At 40.5% G+C, this 14,279-nt stretch overlaps 2 protein-coding genes across 2 annotated transcripts; one reads left to right on the forward strand and one right to left on the reverse strand.

The window, feature by feature from the left end:
• Positions 1-1,731: 1,731 nt before the first annotated feature.
• LOC102218130 (RNA/RNP complex-1-interacting phosphatase-like) lies at positions 1,732-6,503 on the reverse strand. Its single transcript, XM_005811625.2, has 9 exons — positions 6,211-6,503; positions 4,593-4,668; positions 4,381-4,512; positions 3,998-4,121; positions 3,763-3,823; positions 3,643-3,689; positions 3,495-3,570; positions 2,885-2,989; positions 1,732-2,172 (listed from the first exon to the last, which is right to left on the reverse strand). The coding sequence occupies exons 1-9, from the start codon at positions 6,261-6,263 to the stop codon at positions 1,758-1,760; spliced, it is 1,089 nt and encodes a 362-aa protein (XP_005811682.1). The 5' UTR covers positions 6,264-6,503; the 3' UTR covers positions 1,732-1,757.
• A 2,105-nt stretch (positions 6,504-8,608) lies between these two features.
• LOC102218392 (caspase-3-like) lies at positions 8,609-11,284 on the forward strand. The gene is made up of 4 exons (XM_005811626.3): positions 8,609-9,018; positions 10,182-10,345; positions 10,484-10,598; positions 10,735-11,284. Exons 1-4 carry the CDS (start codon positions 8,721-8,723, stop codon positions 11,046-11,048), a joined length of 891 nt encoding a protein of 296 aa, XP_005811683.2. The 5' UTR covers positions 8,609-8,720; the 3' UTR covers positions 11,049-11,284.
• Positions 11,285-14,279: the final 2,995 nt, after the last annotated feature.

The raw sequence follows: 14,279 nt of genomic DNA on the forward strand, positions 1-14,279 counted from the left end.
ATGCTTCACCGGTAACATGAGCTGCCATGCAAAGTGCAGAGCACATCCAAAAGTCCAAAGTTCCGGTCTCAAAAAAGGACTTATCCTTCAGGGAGGGAGAAAAGAAAAAGTTAGAATAGAAAAAAAGACAAGATAAAGGTTTGTTTTAATGTGTCTTGGTAATGTAATGTAATGTTAAAGATTTGTAAAGCTGCTAGCTTGATAGCGACCTGGAACGGTCCAGTTCAACAGCCAAACATAATGCTAGGGTCTTTGTGTTTGTGTGAAACTGAGTTTAAACTTTACATGAGTTGATTCTCATGGTGGCTCTGTATATTTCTGAGGTATTTTTGACTTCAAAATGCCGTGTTTGATAACGTTTGATAAGAATAATTAAAACTTCTCAGTGTTTGACATTGTCCAGCAAAATGTTTCTACGTCAGGCTACATAGCTGCTACATCGATGAGCTGCTCTATGCTGTAGTTGGGGATTTGTTGTTTACTGCTGATCATAAACATTTTGTAGCTAAAACAAACATTATTTTTACATCAACTTCTAAGTTATGTGAAACTTCTGTTAAAATCATTTGAAGGCTCAGAATCAGTCCAGTACCGGTCCACATTCTCAGGGGAGAAAGACTCATCTGGTATAAATTACATTTTTAGCTTTTGGAGTAACGCTGATATGAATTTTTGTTTTGTCTGAAATGTCGCTAATTATAGCATGAAAGTCATTGAGTTGGTAACAGTGGGGTGAATATTGTTAACTGTAATCATTCAGATTACCTGACCTGTTGGGCCGATCTCAGTCAAATCTCTCACTGTAGAGCAGAAGAGGACAGAGGCTGATTTTTAAACCTTTGCTGACGAAGATAAGATTAAGGGATAAGATGGGCTTCATGTGTAAGTATCAGCAGATCACAGTCCCCCAAAATGAAGGAAATCGGCACCCAGAAATCAGTTGGCCAATAAATGTATTCTATATTATACATGTATATAATGTAAACAGCACTGCCAGAGATGTAATAAGTTTATAGCAGGTGTGTGAATGGTCTAATGATCAGACTGCTGATGGTAGCCAGTCCACATTGTTAGCAGAACTAGAGGGCCCCAAAACCAAATTTCGCTTAGGGCCCCATGGAGGCTTGGGCCAGCCCTGCTCCACTCGGTCGCAGCAGATGGCCACTCACACTGAGCTCCGTTCTGGTTCTGTTGGAACTTTCTTCCTGTTAAAAAGGCATTTCCCAGGGCGCCGTGTGGCGCAGTGTTTAAAGTGGGCGCTCTAACTCTCATCTACTTTTCTGTCTGAGCACTTTAAAATAAAGCCCATTAGAGTAAAAAAAACCCACTGGAGTCAAAAAAATATAATAAATCCAACTAGAGTCAAAAAAATTCTTTAAAAAAAGGCATTTCTGTTTGTGCTGTCACTACATGTTGGTCCAGGAGGAATCAATCTGCTGAGTTTCCTTAGAAAACTGTTCAACCAGGTTAAAAAATAAAGTGAACTTGACCTTGAATGTGCGTTTTTGATTCAGTTGAATTGACTTTTTTTGGGGAGTTTTTGGTGAGATGACCTGTTGTGGATGGGATCCATCTGAACGAACAGACTGAGTTAAATTTTAGGCTTAGCTCAAACAGTGAGGACAGTCTGAAAGCCTGGACTGCAAAAAGGACACATGGCACTGCTAGAGGCTCAAATTACACAAAAAACTGAGTTAAGGGCAAAAAAAAAAGGGTTTTGTACGTTATGTCCCCTTTAACCTGCTTTGTCTTGGTAACTAACAGCCATCGTATCCGTTAGCGCTGGGTCTCTGGGAGGTTCTGACCTGGTTGCTTAAATTTGGCCCACTCCTGCCCTCAGCTGATCCGTCTCCATTAGCAACAGATGTCCAGTTGGGGCAGTAACGAGGAAGGTTGGGAAGAGCTCCACCTCTGTCTAGCAAGGCAAAGGAGGAGTTCCACTGTGGAACAGGTCGAGGGGGGTACCTGGACCTGTTGGTGCCTGAATGAGGGGCTCTCCATTGAGCTGGGGGCTGAGGGGCCCATCTGTAGGGATGGAACAAGGCTGGTGGAGGAGCCAGAGGAGGATGAGCGAGTAATGGAGGGCGAGCGAGTAATGGAGGGCGGGGTGTGTGGGCGGGTTGAGGGGCGTACGGGTGAGAGCGGTGGCTCGGTCCTCCACGCCGATGTGACCTGCAGGATTCACAAAACAAGAATGAACATTGCTTCACTTTTATAAACATATTTGTTTTGTTCTTCAGGATTTCCTTCTTACTCAGTTAAATGAAACATTTATTGAATTTCTTTTTTATATTATCACATACAATAATAATTAAAACAACAATTAATATTTACATTTTAAGAACAATGTTACGAGGCATTTTTAAAATATTTTTATGACATTTAGTTTTGACTTTTTTCATAGCTTTTTTAAAACATCTGTGTTTGGATTATTAAAATATGTTTAAATCTATAAAGACAGTTTTATGCTTTAAATATGTTTTATGTCACAAGTACTCTAACATTTATGAATCTTTCATTAATGATTTAGAATTATTGGAACAGTTCATTTGAAACTAAAGAATTTTATTTAGTTTTTAAAACTGTTCTGGATTTCTTCTGACACCTCATGTCTTAATTTAGAAAATACAGAATAGCTAATTATTATTTACATTTTAGCAAAAATTATGGGTTAAAAAAACTTTATGTAATTTTAATGTTTTCACATTTTACATTATAATATTTATTTTCACAATTACAGTAAAATGTCAGTGGTTCAGAGCTGAGTTGAGCCAGTGGGAAGGAATGTGTTGCTGCTCCTGAGAAAGCTTTCAGATGTTCCTACGGCAACCTGCTTCAAGGAAACTGAGACAGTGACATGTCCATAAAGGGAGATGGGATGTACCTGTAGTAGTTGCAGTGGACTCTCCTGGGGGAAGCTGCGACAGGCGGCCGCTGGACGGCCTGGCCTCTCTGTGGCTCCTGCTCACACTCCTCCATGCCCGCGTTACTGTGGTAACAATCAGAGCAGATGGTCACCCGGCAATCATCCAATAAAAATCTCTCAAAAGCATGAAGAAGATTTTAGGTAAAATTTTTCTGCACAATTTAACAAACAAAGAACAAGTTTCCAACATTTAGATGAGTAAACTCTGTTTCCACTTTCCCAACTACTGTCCCTAATGATCCAGGGGCCAGAGGGGCCACAGGGGCCAGGAGCTGCTCCCTATATAGAGCAACAGTTTCTCCTCCAGATGTCAATAAATCAGTTTTTTTTAATTGACGGAGATAATACAGGAAATGGACACTCAGTCCACCAGGACTCATCTTTCTGTACAGCTAAAACCTGTTGATGTGTGCAGTCACTTCCTAAACTACTAGTCTACTGCGGTCAGAGCTGTTCTAGCTGCCTGGTGGTATGACAGCGTCACTGCCTGGATGGTAATAGGCTTAATATGCTGATCAGAAAGTGAAAGCGGACTGTTGGGTTGGTGGAAAAGGACATGATGTGTCACCTTCGTTTTGGACCGTGCTGAAGGTCATCCAGGTAGTTCTGCCTCTCGATAGCGTAGCCCCGGGACGAGTTGAACACTGCAGAGAACAGCAGCAGAGTGAGATCGGTCACAGAATCCTCCTGCTGGGGTCTGAAAGCACGAGACTTACGCTGCACCGCCTGGGCAGGGGCCATCCCGTCCACGTCGATCAGATACCTGCAGGTCACACACAGTGGTTAGAGTGGCCTGTGGCCCCTGCTCACGCTGCAAGTGGTCTGGATGAACCTACCTGCAGATCAGGTAGCCGGTGCGGTTCAGTCCATGGGTACAATGGACCCCGATCAGCTTGTCTGCAAAAGAAATTGGTGTTTAAACAAATAGAAAAAGAGATGAACAAGGACAGAAATAAGCTGATATATACCTGATGTTCATATAGGTCAACTTTTTTTTAGAAAGTTATCTCATTAAGACTAACTCTTTAGTCATTGATTTTATTGTCTATTTGTGGCTCAGCTCTTCCTCACCGTTGTCCTGGTTGTCTCGGAGGAACCTGTGGACGGTGCGCTTGAAGCTCAGGATGGTTTGATCACTGGGAACCTCATGGCCAGCTGTGAAGATCTTAACACACAGCAGTGACTGAGGAAGGTCCTGCAGAAACATACACACGCACACCCCCAGACACACACACACACACACACACACACACCGCCTCAAGTTCAGCAGCTTCACAACATGTCTTCCCCCAGGGGCCGTTGAAGTAAGGGACTAATTGACTTTAAACTTTTCAAGTCGGTATTAGTGATGGTTAAGGTTAAGGGTTTAGGCTGTAAAAAGTGAATGGAAGTCAATGTAAAGTCCCCACAAGTCATGAAAACACAACTGTGTGTGCGTGTGTGTGTGTGTTGACCTGCAGATTGTAATAACGTGTGGTGAAAGTCAGGTCAATGATCAGCCCCAGCTCATAGTTGTCCTCCTTCAGAGCATCCAGCAGCTCCCAGGGACCAAACACCTCGGAGGGGGGGAGCGTCCTAATCAAAGCCTGAGCAGAAGCAGACAGAGTGTCACTGGTAAAAACAGACACACTTCTTTTCCCAGAGTCCACTGTGACACGCTGCTGACCTGTTTCAGAGGGACTTTGAAGGCGATGAAGCGAGTTCCTTTCAGTCTCTTCCCCACCGCTGTGTAGTCCTGCCACCTGTTGGACACAAACCCACAGTCACCCTGTCTGTCTCCATGATTGTCTCTCTGTGACTGTCTCTTACTGTGCTTCAAATCACAAAACACACAATGTTTGGACAGCTTCTGCTTCAGGTCTGTAGCAAGCGGTTATTTCATAGATTTATTTCGATGGGCTCCACTACCAGATCTAACATTCAGATCTGTTAAACAAGGCCCATGGTGTCCGTCGCTGATTACTGCTGCGTCCCTCAAAGCGACTTTTTGATGTATTTAAACTGTTTATATAGATTAAATGAAACAGAGATAAAGAGCCACAGGTCTGACTTAAACCTGATGTAAAGTTGTCTAAAGACCAAAGAGGTTGGAAGAACGACTTTTACTGTTTCTGGCAGAGCATGCATTTATCAGCTACAGTCTACAATCACTAACAATTATCCATTCTCATTTTTTCCTTCAGACATTTACAAAGCTTTTCAGACCAATTGTGAACCTTGTTAAAAAATAAATAAATCATGCACCACTGGTCAATTTTCCCGTGAACTTATCTGATCGGAGATAAATCAATCAAGTACTCAAAAACATTTTCATTTTCTTTTGTGTTCAGGAAAACCAGCAACAGCAATAAAGCAGGAGTCAAGCATACCTGCAGAAAGATGAATCATCTTGTGTTTTCTGCCGTTTTCATTTAACAGCTAGCTGCCAGCTTCATTCTTCTTCAATGTCAATGTATAGAATGGCACCACTCACGGTGGCAGCCTGTTGGAGCAGCTTTGTTACATTACTTCTGGTTAGTTCTTTTTCTAGACTTTAGTGCATCATTTGCCTGGGTTGAGGCGTTGCATGTTTGGACTATAATTCAGTCTGGTTCTGGATACTATATAGCAGCTGATTAGCATCTCCACCGTTCAGACAACACCTGAACTATGAGCCCAGAACTCAGAGGAGTTGATCAGGAGGTTCCATGGAGCAGAGAGAGAAGGAAGAAGTGTAAACCATCTCTTCCATCCATCATAACCCAACTCCATCTGCCTGGCATTCAAACCAAACAACCCAGCAGAAATTTAAAGAGCAGCAGCAAAGCAAATAAGGTGGATAAGCAACAACTGATGGTGTCACCCAGGACATGTTACTGTGGAATACCATCTCTGGTTCCTAGATATTGACCTGTTAGCTCAGGGGTCTTCAACATGTTGCTACACAAAACCTTTTCCAGTTGCTCGCCAAGCGGTCAAGAACTAAAGTGGTCAATAAAATAACACAAATATAGTTTGATGATTTTACTCGACGCAAAATGGCGGGAGGGCTTAGTTTTATAAGTTTGCTAAATTTGAAATAATCAGATGTTTCAGTATTTGACCTGCTGCCTGATTTATGCCTTTCTTTCTTTTAATAACTTGGTGAGTTGATATGGATTTCTCATGCAGGACCAGAGGAAAGCTTGTTGGGTTTTTTTTCAGTTTTGATTAGATTTTCTTCCTCGTACATCCATAAAAACTTAACCAAAACCTACTGAGAACAACGAGACAGATCTACAAGCTGCCGGACAAGTGTCTCTCACCTGTCCGGGATGTCCTCCTTCCTGCGCGGTCGGGAAATGTCTTCTCGTCCCATTAAAACACTATAATTGTAAAAAAAAACTATGAAACCACGTAAAACTCTGGAAGCACGTGGAGAAGACAGACCTAACTCCTAACAAGAGCACATTCTTCTGAAAACTCTAACAGACATGTCCTGTCTATCCTCTGTTCTGGCTGTCCAGCAAAAAGGACGGTTAAGATGTCCAGCTTCCTGCTTGTCTAAAATAAAACTGAGCTCAGCCGCCGGGGAACAACTGCGGGCGCATCTAACTTACGTCACAGGAAACCGCAGATGCCTCATCGCCCCCTGGTGGAAAACATGAAGTATTGCTTCCTTGACGGACTGCATGCGACCAATTCTCCTTTATTATTCTTTTTGTGATATGAAAATACAGAAATAAACTGTTTTGTGAAACATTCTCCAAAAGAATCCAAAGTTTCACTGAGAATTATAAACAAATCCTATATTATAAAACAATGCATAAAATAATGGAAAATAATCTTTTACTGAACAAAAATGACATTTATGTGAAAGAACAAGATTATTAATAGGTACTAAAGCATTAAATGCAATAATACCGTGTAAAATTCACAAAGTAAATCAGTAATTTCGGTCAGGCAGGTTACTTAATGCACTTAACAAAACATACTTAAAGTTTTTAAAAGTCCGTTTCATCAGGTGTTAAAAGTCCATTAAAACATTCATATTTTAGTATTTTGTTGTCTAGTGATAACACTTGCTTGATTTTCATCAACATCAAGCCTACAATCTGGAGAGTGAATCTCCAGTAGTTTCAAGAGACAGTATCTTGTATTCCAGCTCCAACAAGTTCAAGTAAATGTTCTATATTTAAATAACTTCATTATAATAATTTTTTTTATCAACAGTTCATTCATTTGCCACATTGTTAGAGGATGGACCTAAGCAAAATCCCTTCAAGGTGGGTTTCAGTCTCCTAAAGCCATCCAAACCATAATTCTTTCTGGCCATCATACCCAGTGTGATGGACCGAGCAGTCAAAGTTGAGCCAGGCGCAAGTTTAAAATCAAAAAGAATTGGCTTTTACTTAACCCAAAACAGAAACTTGGGTAAATATTTTTTTTTAAAAAAAGACAAAGTTGGGCCCATAAAAGAGGACAAAGTAACAAACTTCAACTCAGACCAACTCAAACAAACAGACCTCTCTAAATGAGACAAAGGGGAAACTTAAGTACTGGCTGATCAGGCCACACAGAAGACACAAAGGGGAGAACACACAAAAACCTAACTGAAACTAACATTAGAGAATCCCATTCCCCTCTCCCCCTTAATGCTGAGTTGTGATATGGACCAATTTGCAGTCTATAGGCTTTCTCCACCTCTTTGTTCCCCTGAAGGACTGGAGCACTCAGGTAACTCAAAACAAACAAAGGTTAAATCAAGCAAAACATATAACAGTGTAAACTAAAATTATTCTAGTATACAGTGTTATGATGTGTTGCATTCTAAACAAAAAACACTTATTCTGTAAATTAAATCCTAGATTTTAAAGAAACCCAAACATAAGTGTGGTGAGACTGATAGAACTATTGTGTGTGGTGTGATTGAATGTTACCACAATTGTGTGGCTGTAACAGCAGCCATCACATCCAGCTAAATGTTTGGTTCTGCCAAAAAGAAAACCAAAGAAATACTGGTAAAAAAAAAAGAGTGAAATAGCCAGCTTCTATGCATATTCCAATGTATTCATAAATGAACCTACAGAAACATAATGTACTCCTTAAAGCAGAGAGCATCTGCAGTGGGATGGTAGAAACCTCTCCACCAGCTTAAGATGCCCCAAGGTCCACAAATGCATCAAAGGCCCCTGAGCCAGGTCCAGGCAGAGGCCAGCACACACACTGAACCAGAACCCTGGGACATATTGACCAGGACCACAGTCTCGGGGCCACGGGAGGCCCCCAGATTCATCCAGGAGCAGTACAACCACCAGAACAATAACTATGAACTTTATCAGGAAGGAAACCCTTTCAGAACTGTGAGTCCTTTAGGATACAATGGAAAAGAAATTTGATGTGTTATTTTTTCAGCCTCACTGTGTGAGAAAAGACACCGAGGTTCTGGAACAATGAGATTCCTCTGTTTCATTTTGCTGTCAACATCAGTATTCCACTCAAAACTGATTGCTGACGTTCTGACAGATCAGAACCTTTACGCCTGAATGAAGCTTCAGGCGTAAACACCTGAATGGTCGTTCTCAAAACTGTTGCTCTAAAAGCGACAATTTTGATCACAGATTGGGACTAAATGAATGTTAATCAGATGCAACAAGCAGTAATCTGCTTCCCAGCATTTATTACAACTGTGGGAAGAAGAAAATCGCTTTCCGGAAGAGTAAATGTTGCAACAATGGAATTTCAAATCATGTGACTTCACAACTCAGCCTACAAGGTAACCAGGTGTATTATCAAACAGGCGTGGTTATGGATTTATAGCTTAGCTCTAGTTTGAATGGAGAATGAGGCACAGACTCAAAGTCTAACAGAGATACTGCACACATCAAAGCTGATAGACAGACGTTCACATGAACTACATGTCAGTGTGAAAGGAGTCATGGACGGACCAGAGGAGTGCAACAGAGCCGTGTTGGTGTCTGTAGCAACCTTTGACCCTGGGGTTCCCTTAGAAAAGAGGTCTGGGGCCAACCATGATGCTAAGAAGCTTCACCGCATCCTCACTAAACTGGGCTTCAAGGTGGAACTTCACATGGACCCGAGCAGCAAGGAAATCTACAACCTGTTCTCTGAAGGTAACAGATCAATGTCAACTTCTGAGCTGTCAGATTCATTCATTCATTCATCTCCAGAAGGATTCTTTTAACTCTGGAGAGAGCAAATGGGCGCTCTTTGTTTTTCTTCTTATTTGGATCCATGTTAATTTTTTACTGTAACAAGAAAAAGGATGTCATCAGATTTTATTAGACCAATACCAAAACTCACAGACAGTTATCCTGAAGGACCTTACAAACCGTTTCAGTTTCAATTATCCATTGACTGATGATTCCCATGACAGGATCTCCAAAATGAGCTAAAAATGTCTTGTATTGTGTTAGCAAGTGGAATTCTAATTTTTTCTAAGCTGCTTATATAGAAAATGAAATGTATTGATGAAGCTGTCTGAGCCATGGAGAACGACCACTCTGCTTGGTTCCATCCCTTCAAAGGTCAGCTAGAGCTGAACTTAAAGGTTCCGAAGCTCAAAGCTCCACATATTCTGGAAAAAGCTTTGCATTAGTGAGCTCCAGTCTAAAATAACTGAACCATCAGGTCTGTGAAATGTGTTGATCTGTCGGTTTTCCATTAAACCTTCTTAACGTCATATCTAATAGCCTCAGCAGTAAAAAGGAGGTTTCCACAGATTATTTAGAATGTTTTAATCAAAGTCTTCTTTTTTGCAACTTATTGAAAAAAATCAAACCAGACAAAAACTTCAGGACTAATGTATAACATGTCACCTATCACAGCTGAATCAGAGAATATTTGATTTTGATGAGCGATTAAAAAACAAATAAACAATAATAATACATTATTGAAAAGCAAGTTTTCCAGTTGGGATTATGTAACACTGAATCAGAAAATTAAGTATCATTAGACACATATCATCTAGACAGAGGAAAGCCTCAGTGTTCATGCTGCATTTATTGCTTTTTTATCACTAATAGATAAAAGTTTATGCTAAAATGACTGATTGAGATAAATGAAAGAGGAGTGTAGGAACACCTGGTGCCTGTTTCTCTGTCAACACTCCCATGATTAAACACAGTTCAATTACTGTTATACTGAAAGGTGCATTGACTGCACACATTCCTAATATTTTTAACATTGTGTACAATCACATGATGCTTGTTGCTTAACCTACTCCCTTAGTCACTGACAGTAATGTCTGTAATGTTGGGTGTTTGCGTCGCCTCAGAAAGCAGGCGGCCTGTGAAGGACTGCTTCCTGGCTGTCCTGTCGTCTCACGGGGAGGAGGGCTGCGTGTTCGGATCAGATGGGAAACCTGTCCGACTGTCTCGTGTCTTCACGTACTTTGATAATGAATGCATGGAGAAAAAGACCAAACTGTTCCTCATACAGGTATGCCTTTATTCTTAGTGACACACAAACAGCACAACAGTGACGATTTCATTTGAAAACAAATTACAGAAGACTTCAACTTTTCTCACACTGATGTTTTCTCGGTTGGTTTGATGCATCTCCATTCCACCCTTGCAGGCGTGCCGAGGAGGCGCTCTAGATGATGGAGTGGAGGTTGATTCATCAGTCAGCAGATTCCCACCCTACCTTTCTGTTCCCATGGATACGGCTGTGATGTTTGCGACATCACCAGGTGAATAACCAGTTAGACTGGCAACTTAAAGAAGCAACTTAGAAACACCAGTGATGTCTATTAAAAGTGAAATCTGACATAAATTGTACATAAACATAAATAAATCAGTTTATAAATCTTTTGTCTTTTCCATCAGGTTATGGTGCGTTCATGAACCTCACTGGATCAGTCTTCCTGCAGTCGTTCTGCTCATTATTGGAAGAGGAGGGTCACTCTAACCTGGAGCTGACTCGGCTGATGACCCGACTCTCTCACAGGGTTGCCTACACCTTCGAGGCCAAAGGGAGGAAGTATGATGGGAAGAAAGAGATGCCATGCTTGCTGACACGACTGACCAGAGATGTGTTCCCGTTTGCAGAAACGGAGAAAGACAGGAATGGGGAAAGGATGTCTGCCACATCATTGGTTGTTTCACAGAATGTTAGACAACGGATTGTTTCACTAAGTTAGGAAGCAGTTCCCCCGCCTGCTGACTCGGCACATATGAAGACTGGCATGATCAGGAACATCACAAACTAATGACGACAGATAAAGTGGGAACCGTGTAACTGTTATTTCTGTAGAAATATATATTGGTAAAGAAAACATTGAGGTTTTTTTGCTCATGTACATACATATTATATATTTAATCATGAGAAAGTTATTTAGTTGTAATATACTTATTGGTCATTAAAGTAAAATGTAAAAACTTCTATTTTTCAGTTTCTTTTCTTACTCACTGCCTTTTCTAAATGAAAACAAGAACAACTACAAAGACACATTGCATGGAATCTGTGAAAGAATGCTAACAGTAAAATGGTCCGGTCTCTGCCAGGTTGATAATCCAGGCTGGACACAAAGATGCACGTTAACATTACTGGACATTCAACCAAAAAATCTTAGCCTGATTTTGTCTGAGTAACAGTGAGTGTAGCGGTCCTGTCTGGTGCTCAAATGTCCTATAGCAGCAAATGCAACACCATGAAAAGGCCTCACTGTCTTGATTAGGATAATGAGTTTCACCTGTTGGTGTGATGATGTCATTATTCAGTAAACATAAAATTATGAAGAAGTAAACATTTGTTTTTCTGCCCCTGGAAATGATTTGTTACACAGCACATTACAAAAAAAGTCTCTTTGTTGATATGATTTTAAAATAATCTCCCGAAATGTCAAAGGGTTCAATAATGTTGTAAAAAGATAAAAAGTTAATTCTTGAAAAAGCAAAAATCCTAAAACGTTTTACTATTGGAAACTCATCAAAATGATTTGCAACATCTAAAGCTAAAGAGCAGTTGGTCTGGCCAAGTTTTCTATTCTTCTTGGAGCTCATACAGTTAAGGTGTGGTCATCCTAAATCAATGTCATATTCCATTAACCAGAGAATTAAAGTGTACAAAACCCTGCAGGATTCTTTCCGTGGGTCATTAACTTGTAGAATTTATTCTTATTGGACGAGTCTATGGATCAAACTCTTTTTTTCTCCAATCTTTTCTCTACTGTCTCGTCCAAACCCTCTCCACACTGAACTATATGATATTGGGGGGCTGAAGACTGACAAACCTCCATCAGAGTCTGATTTATCTCAGAAAAGCCCCAAATTGAAAGAGTTTTGTTATTTAAGAGCAGTTCAGCCTGCTGGCAGAGATTTCAAATGACCAGCAGCGTTTAGTGTCTGTTATTTATTTTTTACCAAGGTTACATAAAAGAGGCTTCACAGCACAATTTGTCAGCAGAGGTCTGGGAAACTTCCGTCCATTTCAGGTAAAATCATGAGTGAGCTGCATTGTTGCTCTTCAGAATGTTGATAATGATAAACCTAGAACCTAGAGGAGAACAGGATGCCCGTCTGTGTGTGGTGCCTCCTGGCATCTCCCAGTCCTTCCTAAGGTCCAACAGAGTAAAAATACAATCAGCTCAGAGAAATCTGACTGCAGCTGCAACAGGAAGAGGGAATCCATTTTTAACGTTATCCAAAGTGTTAGAGAGATGGTATTTTCTAAAATTCTGTTAACAGTGCCTATGTTCATCAGAAAATCAGAAGGAAGTCAGAAGAAATGTTACAGTCACAGAGGTGGAACTGCAAATCGCCATTATTCTTAAAAGAAGGAAAAGACCTGGTGGATTTTCCCCTGAGGAGTCACCTTCTCTTTAAAAATAAGTCTCTCTTTTTAAGACTATCCAACATTCAAAGTTTTTTTCACATCTCTATTTGACAGAATAGATTGACATTAGAAAAATTTGGCACACACACGTTATGTATAAAGTCCCAATACCAGTTTCTTTCCAGACCAAGTACACTTACTTCATTTAGGTACTTTCCCAATCAGAGTAATTATACAAAGTAGTCAGCTAACTGGCACTTACCTCACGCAACAGCTTTAGAAAACTAATTTATTTCATTTAGAACAGGGTGGCTTGTCTTCTTTTTCAGCCCTTAATCCCTCTGATTGTTTTAACAAATCATAAATGCAGCATGTAATAAAGAGAGTTTAATCTTTAAATGTTTTATCACATTACTCATTTAAAGATACATGTTTTGCTAGAATTTAGATCTGCAGCAAAAGTCCGACCCAAAATTCAGGCTGTGTCAAAATTTCTCTCTTGATGTTTCGGTCAGGATTGGACTTCTGTGGCGCATTTAATATTCCTGCAATACATACAAAGAGCAATCCAAAATGCATGATAAAGTTCCGTTTGTCTAAATAGAGGAGCAGGTTGCATGTTGAGGAGTGGAACAAAAAGAGGTGAAGATGATCATTAGTCTATAACAGGTGCAGCACATCAGTTAAAAACAGGAAAAGTGACACTGCTTAATGGAGGTCTAAACACTAAAACAGTACAAGCTTAAAATAATAGGTTTAATGAGTAAAAATATATTAAATGGGTGTACTTACTTTTTATGATTGTAGAACAAGAACTGTAATGTGGGGAAAATATATTAATTAATTACTGAATGTCTGCTGACTTCTGGGAAATGGAGTGCTCAAAGTCCATTAGATATGAAATCCTTAACCTTATAAGTGAAAGTGATAGAAAAAAAACTTAATACCCAGAGCAATTTAGGTTTACTCTGGTCAAAGGTGTTTCTCCTGAATGTGCAGACCTGAACCCAGATAGAGACAGCTGCTGTGGTTTCAGATGGTGATGTATTTATGTGGCAACAACCTGAAACTTCAAAAAGAAACGTCTAGAGCCACAGCTCTGAAGTCAGTGAGGATTCCTGGGTTTCTTGTGGATTGTTTTTTAGTCATGACTTCACTGACATTTTTGAGTAGGGACGGAACACATCCAGACTGGAGGGACTGGTTGGTTGTAGAGGTGATCAGTGGAGCGATACTGGAACGTGTGCCTTAACCAGGGCAGTGGAAAAGGGGTCGAGTTCACACCTGGTGGACTTCATTCTCCTAATGATCTCCAGGATCTCTGGATGATGGAGGGGAAGGAAGGAAGTGGCTGTGAGATTCCAGACTGGCTCAGCCCAGATGTTAGCTGAGCAGAAGAAGAGTTGATTTTATCTCCAAGAGTCCAGGAATCTATCACACTGATCGTCTGTTGAATGGGAAGATGACGCAGCACGTGGTCCAAGATGATGATGACGAATTTTGCCTCTGAACCATGTTGGAGAAATGCAGCAGCCAAACATCTTTCAGAGATTCTGTCGTTCTTTCATGAAGAACCACACAGGCTTTATAGAAGGCC

Source organism: Xiphophorus maculatus, chromosome 8 (genome assembly GCF_002775205.1).
Source record: "Xiphophorus maculatus strain JP 163 A chromosome 8, X_maculatus-5.0-male, whole genome shotgun sequence".
In the NCBI taxonomy this organism is placed as follows: Eukaryota; Metazoa; Chordata; class Actinopteri; order Cyprinodontiformes; family Poeciliidae; genus Xiphophorus; species Xiphophorus maculatus.